The sequence below is a fragment of the Parus major genome, chromosome 27 (assembly GCF_001522545.3).
Source record: "Parus major isolate Abel chromosome 27, Parus_major1.1, whole genome shotgun sequence".
Taxonomy (NCBI): domain Eukaryota; kingdom Metazoa; phylum Chordata; class Aves; order Passeriformes; family Paridae; genus Parus; species Parus major.
Window position 1 is genome coordinate 1,629,356 of NC_031796.1, and position 6,823 is coordinate 1,636,178.

General features: G+C 59.8%; 1 protein-coding gene across 1 annotated transcript in view; it reads right to left on the reverse strand.

Annotated features, from left to right (window-relative positions):
- Positions 1-2,893, reverse strand: part of ZNF385C (zinc finger protein 385C) — a 60,185-nt gene extending 57,292 nt beyond the window's left edge. Inside the window, exon 1 of the mRNA XM_015651124.1 lies at positions 2,818-2,893. Coding sequence (XP_015506610.1) covers positions 2,818-2,854 — 37 coding nt within the window. The 5' untranslated portion in view covers positions 2,855-2,893. The remainder of the gene's footprint in view (positions 1-2,817) is intronic.
- Between the last annotated feature and the right edge of the window lie 3,930 nt (positions 2,894-6,823).

Sequence of the window (6,823 nt, forward strand, 5' to 3'; positions counted from 1 at the left end):
ATGGGATGGGATGGGATGGGATGGGATGGGATGGGATGGGATGGGATGGGATGGGATGGGATGGGATGGGATGGGATGGGATGGGATGGCTGCTCTGATCCCACTGGAAGTGCACACTCCAGCAGGATGGTATCTCCTCACCTGAGCAGCCAGACCCCAACCCTCACCTACCATGGCCAGGACATGCAACCCCCCAAAGTGCAGCACTGTGATCTAAGCCCTGAGGCCAGTGAACCACCAACCCCCAAAAATATTTGTTACTCTTGGGACTATTAAAGCAGCCTCCTGATCTCTCCATCCAGAGGCTGCTGCTCTGTCAGTCGAAGAGCACCCGGGCAGTGAGAGCAGCCGCTCTGGAGCCCCAGCCAAGCACAGCACGAGCTCAGGGAGGGGAGCTCAGGGATGGAGAGTTCAGGGATGGGAGCTCAGGGATGGAGAGCTCAGGGAGGGGAACTCAGTGATGGAGAGCTCAGGGAGGGGAGCTCAGGGATGGAGAGTTCAGGGATGGAGAGTTCAGGGAGGGGAGCTGAGGGATGGAGAGTTCAGGGAGGGGAGCTGAGGGATGGAGAGTTCAGGGATGGGAGCTCAGGGATGGAGAGCTCAGGCAGGGGAGCTCAGGGATGGGAGCTCAGGGATGCCAGCTCAGGGATGGAGGATTCAGGGATGGGAGCTCAGGGATGGGAGCTTGGAGGGGAGCTCAGGGATGCCAGCTCAGGGATGGAGGGTTCAGGGATGCCAGCTCAGGGATGCCAGCTCAGGGATGCCAGCTCAGGGATGCCAGCTCAGGGATGCCAGCTCAGGGATGGGAGCTCAGGGATGCCAGCTCAGGGATGGAGGGTTCAGGGATGCCAGCTCAGGGATGAGAGCTCAGGGATGGAGGGTTCAGGGATGGGAGCTCAGGGATGGGAGCTCAGGGATGCCAGCTCAGGGATGCCAGCTCAGGGATGCTCATGTACAAGACTCCCAGTGGGAAGTCACAGCCTGGCATGACGTCACAGCCCTGCTAACGCAGAGCCAGGCTCTGTGCATTCACAGCCAGAGCCACAGCCAGGGTCACACCAGCCTTTTTTTCCAACGCATGTGGCAGATTATAGAACAAACACGAAATCCACAGCACACGGTATCATCACCCTGCCCTGAACTCTGCATATGGCAAGAGAGTTTCTGGTTGGCAGAATCACACTGGCAGCTACTGAGGAACCAGCACAGCTCCTCCATCCCCTCAGTGTTTGATGTTCCACCCAAACATCATTCAGCAAAGCCACTGGGCTGGATGATCCGTCGGAAAACACCTGCAGTCACTTAAAAAAACTCAGTGGTGGTGGATTTGGATGGCAGTCACTGAGGAAACTCCCAGCCAGGCTGGCAGCCGGGACAGAGCCTCATTTATCCTCAGGCTGTCACACACAGTGGCACTGCCCATTGATGCTATTTTCAGGCACCGTGCCCCACATGCAGCTCACAAACATCTCCACTCTGCACTCAGACACCCCAGGTAAGCAGGGGGTGAAGCCAATGTGTGTGCAGGGCTGAGCAGGGCAGGACCAGCTCCTGCCTCACATTTTCACCCAGAACTGCAACCCAGAGGTGCTGCTGTACTTCGTGGGACCCACAGACACATCCAGCCCTCGCAGGGGCAGCTCCAGCAGCAAGATACCAGTGAGCTGGTGCTAATCCCTGCTCTGGTGAATCAACCTGGAAACCCCTCAGAGCCTCCAGGAGTGCGATGCCAGGCTCTAGACCCCTCACCTTCGCACAGAATCATCTCCCCTATTTAAGCAACACTTTCAAATTTTGCTTTGCAAACAAATTGCAGCCTCTTGTGCCAAGATGTTGTTTTCCCACACGCCCATCCAGCAGGATCGGCGCTCACCGCCCTGCCATGGCTCTGCCAAGGGCAGGCGCAGGCACGTCCCTGTGCCGGGATCCGTGGGGCTCGCTCTGGGGCAGAACAAGCCCCAGCCCTGCTCACCCCGATGCAAACTCCTTAAAAGCTTCCACCATAACTCGCTGCTGCTCCAAGTTAACAGCAAAGTCCATTGGTAATGGCCAGGGGAGAGCGGTCAATCTGCTGAGTGCGGATCCTGCTTCTGCCTCCACATTCCTGGGCCAGGGGACCCCGCTGCTCCCACCCGGAGACACAGCCAACAGAAAGATCTTTTGTACAGCTCTCTGAAGGTCCTTTTCCGTAAGAGCCAAGAGTCCCCGTGGAGGCAGCCAGAGCCTCGGCTCCATTCCCAGCACAGCTCTCCAAGTCCCGATCCCAGAATGGACGCATGGAGCTCCAGGAAGGCGCAGGGTGTGCTGTGCACGCCGAGCAGCACAGCCGGGCCCAGGGGGGCCCAAGGACCACTCCACGGCCCCCTGCCCCTGCCGGGCCGCACACCCCGACACCTGGGCCACCGCCACCCCCGGCCAGCTGCTGCCGCAGACCCCAGCCCGGCGCACACCCGTGGGGTCCCACGGCGGGGACGAGCCGGGGTTACCGGCACCCAGCGGGTCCCGCTCGGCGTGGGAACCTCAGCCCCGCGCCGGAGAGGGGCTGGCCTCGGGAAAGTTCCGCTCAAGAAGTTTCCATCCCAGCCTGACCCCTCCGGGGGGTCAGCGGGGCCGGGGCTCCGTCACCCCCGCCGCCCCTGCCCCGTCACCCGCCGGGACGGAGCGCGGGGAGCCCCGGGCGAACATCCGGCCCCATCCCGATTCCCGGGGCCCCTCCAGCGCATCCTCCCCCTCCCGCAACTTTCCTAAGCCTGCAACTCCCCGTGCCCACAGCCCAGCCCCGCGGCCACCGGTACCGGCAGCCCCCGCCCGCCCTACCTGCCCAGGCGCCCGGCTCGGCCGCCGTCTGCAGCATCCTCTCGCCGGCTTCTCGCTCCTGGCCGTGCGAGCGCGCTCTCGGAGGAGGAGGAGAAGGAGGAAGAGGAGGAGGAGGAGGAAGGGGGGGGGATGAAGGCAGCGCGCGCGCCGCCGCGGTCCAACCCCCCCTCGGCGCCCGCACGGAGTGGGAGGGGGAACCGCGGCGGCGCATCCCGGTGCTGCATCCCGGAGCTGCATCCCGCAGCTGCATCCCGGTGCTGCATCCCGGAGCTGCATCCCGGAGCTGCATCCCGGTGCTGCACCCGCAGCTGCATCCCGCAGCTGCATCCCGGAGCTGCATCCCGCAGCTGCATCCCGGAGCTGCATCCCGGAGCTGCATCCCGCAACTGCATCCCGCAGCTGCATCCCGCAACTGCATCCCGCAGCTGCATCCCGCAGCTGCATCCCGCAGGGGCTCGGGGGCATCCTCCCGTCGCGCAGCCCTCGGTCACGGCTGCCCGGGGCTGGGACGGTGGGAACACAGGGGCTGTCCAGACCCTTCCCGGGGGATTTGGGGGGTCGGTAAGGTGTGTGGTTAGACGCTCAGTGGAGGACACAGTGGGGAGGGCACCTGAATTTCAGGGTACTGGGATGCCGTGTGCAACCAGCGCCCCGGAGAAGAGCGGGGCCGGTCTCAGGGTCTCCAGTCCCGTACCCTGAGTGGCAGCAGGCAGCCAGGCTCTCCAGGGAGGTGGCATCGCCGGGGGCTGCAGTTCTTTGCCGATGGCAGAGCCCCTGGTCCGAGCCAGGCCCAGCAGGCAGCACGGAGGGACAGGAGCCCTGGCCATGCCCGGGCAGCCCGGCTGCTCCAAGAGGGTGAAGCGGAGCCTGGGGCAGGATGGAGGGAGGGAGCCTGCAGGGAGCTGCTCCGAGCTCCTCAGCTGGAGCACAAGGTGCCACCAGGCAAAGGCGCCTCTGCTGCCATGCTCCCACCTTGTGCTAAGATCAACAATTTTAAGTGCAAAAGTCTGAGCTGGCCTGTCGCTGTCATCATTGTTAATATTTTAGCAGCTCCCAGAACCTTTCAGCGGGGCCACACAGTGCTGACACAGGAGAGGAGATATAAAAGCGTCCTGCTGCCTGCCCCAAGGAATATGCTGTCTAGACACGTTATATAATCACATTTTGCCCTCCGCCAGGACACTTTGCAGAGGATCTCAAAGCACTTCCCAAAACTGCTAATTGAGCTTTGGAGCCCAACTGGGAGGGAACTGCTCTGGCCAAGAGCCCTTTCCTGTGGAGAAGGTACCCAGGAGCTCCTGTGTCCCAGAGCAATTGCCTGCTCACAACTTTGCCTCTGCTAAAACACGGAATTGATGCCAAGAGGCAGAGGTGTGACTGGCCCTGTGCTGTTGCTGGCAGAGGCTGGAGGCTGCTGAAGTGGGGGCAGAGCATGTGCTGCTCCAAACCCCTGCAAGCCCACAGGAGGCTCCAGGGCCACCAGCAGCCAGGGAGGGGGAAGCCAGGAGCAGGGAGTCCCAGTCTGAGCTACCTCTGGGTCCACAGATCCTGGAACACAAGCAGGCGGCCCAGCAGCAGCAGATCCCACCTGTCCACACCAGGAGTCCCTTTCCCCACTGCTGTCAGAGTCAGGTCCCCAGGAGCAGCAGTGTGGCACCACTGAGCCTCATCCTGGCTCATCATAAATCACTTTGGGTTTTCAGAGCCCTTTTGCCAAAGCTCAGTGCATTTGTTTGCTGTGCCATCTGATTTGCACAATGTAGGATGTTGTTTTTTTCCTCCCCATAAATAATTACAGCTGCTCTAATGGATCTCAAACTTTACAGTACCTTGGCTGTCAGGAGCCTGATGATGATGGTGTAGCTTTCTTCTCCAAGGAGCAGAGGCATGGCTGGGGCTCCTCCACACTTTTTTCATTTATTTGAACCCTTTCAGCCTCATCCTGCCTCCACCACAGTGCAGGGAAGGGACTGCACTCCCCTTCCAGGCACGGGGATCCAGAATTGCAGAGATGAGGCCTCTTACCTGACCCACAGCTCCCAGCATTCCAGCACTGGGGAGCATGGATGCATTTCTTCCTTCCCATGGGAACTCTGGCTTCACTCTTCTAAGAGCAGCCCTTCACATTGCTTCCCCCTGAGATATTGTTTGTACCAAGACCACAGTCACCCTCAAACATTTCAGTTTGCTGCAGATATCCCCAAAGCTGAAGACAAAACACTAAACAAAGAGAAGGTCATCTCCAGCTGCAGCGCCCTGAAGTGCCATGGGACAGAGCAGCAGAAGGCACAGCACACCCAGCCCCTCCAGCACACTGCAATTGCTCACAGAATTCTCCCAACCCCATTGTCAGTTCTGTACAGCAACTTTGTGCACTTGAAGAAGCAGAAATGAGCCTCTGAGGAAATAGGATTGGGCACTGCCAGGAGGGAGGGAACTATGAGGGAATGGGCACTGCCAGGAAGGAATGGGCACTGTCAGGGCAACCTTCCTCTTTCATCATGTTTCTGGAGCTCAGCAGCTCTGCTTTCAGTAAACAGGGAATTTTACAATTACACCAATGTTCTACATCCTTTGGCAGCTCTGACATCCCCCCACACAGGGAGGAGCTGGCGCTGCCCAGGGACACTGTGGTGGCACCTCTCCAGTGATGGGTAGGGGTGACAGGCTGGCCCAGCCATGATGCTGTTGAGACATTGCCAATCCCAAATATGGAACCACAGCACCCCAGGGAAGGAGGATCCCTTCTGCAGCACCCACTGGGGTCCCACGACACCTGGCTGCAGTGCCCAGCTCTCCAGGTGCAGTTAGAGCTGTCTCCTTCCTTGGCACTGCACAGCAGCCACCAGCACCAGGCACAACTCGGGCTCCTGGCTACCGAGGGCTGTGGGAGACAGGTGGGCAGAGGAGGAGCTGTGCTCAGGGCCCAGCCAGGGTCCCACAGCCAAGGAAGGTCGGTGTGGGGTGATTCAGGCCCAGCTCCACTTTCCAGGAAGGCTCTCTGGCTCCTTGGCCACCGTGCTGAGCCGTGCCAAGCTGCTCCGGCAGCTGCCGTGGCCGTTCAGCAGCTGTTGAGCTGTAATTGCTCATTGAGTCATAATTTATTTTTTTTTTCCCAGTGAAAGCAGCAGTGTCAGGGAATTAAAATCTTTTCAAAAGCCCATAAAGATTTCATAAACGTTTCAGAGCCAAATCAGGGGGGGTTTAGCACCTTCACAGCCAGGACCCAGGGAAGGCGATGACGAGACCAGCAGTGGAACACTTGACAGCTGTAACTGGTTAAAGGAACAACAGCACTGGGCAGCACGAGCCCACAGGGAGCTGCCAGAGCAGCCTGGCACGGGGCAGAACTGGTCCCCAGTCCATGGCCTGGGTGCAAGGGCCCAGCTGGGCTCCAGGTGGTTCAATTCACCTTGATTCCCATGACACGCTGCTGACATAGGTTGTGGGATGCTGGGATGTGACACCACAGCACCTCCAGACTCCAGGAAAGCAAAAAGCTGACATGGGGGGAATGCAGCTGCAGCAGCCTCAGCAGCTTGGCTCTCTCCTGTGTCTGATCAGCTCAAGCAACAGTGACCCAGCCCTGGCCAGCTGGGGAGTTCAGCCCCACATCCAGCGTGGGTGAGGGGCACTGGCCCCACAAACACCCGTGTTTGGATTCAGACCAGCCTGAAGCATCCTCAGAAGCAAAGGTTTGCACTCTGGAAGAGTTGTACACATGGAATAAGCTTTTCCACTGCTGCAGCTCTTTCCACATGAGCAGGTGCTTGCAGGTGACGGAGGCACCGCGTTCCCACCGGCAGCCCCTGCACCAGCCCGGGCACTGCTATTTATAGCCTGAGTGTGGAGCTGCCTTTGATGGTCTCTCTCTGAGCTCTGCAAAATATCTGGGCCAGGCACACACAGCTTCCACAGCCCTGCTGTGCCAGAACACACTTCCCAAGGAGTGCTGGATGAGCCCAGCTTGGAGGGATTGAAAGGGAAGAGCCATGACCCCACAGCC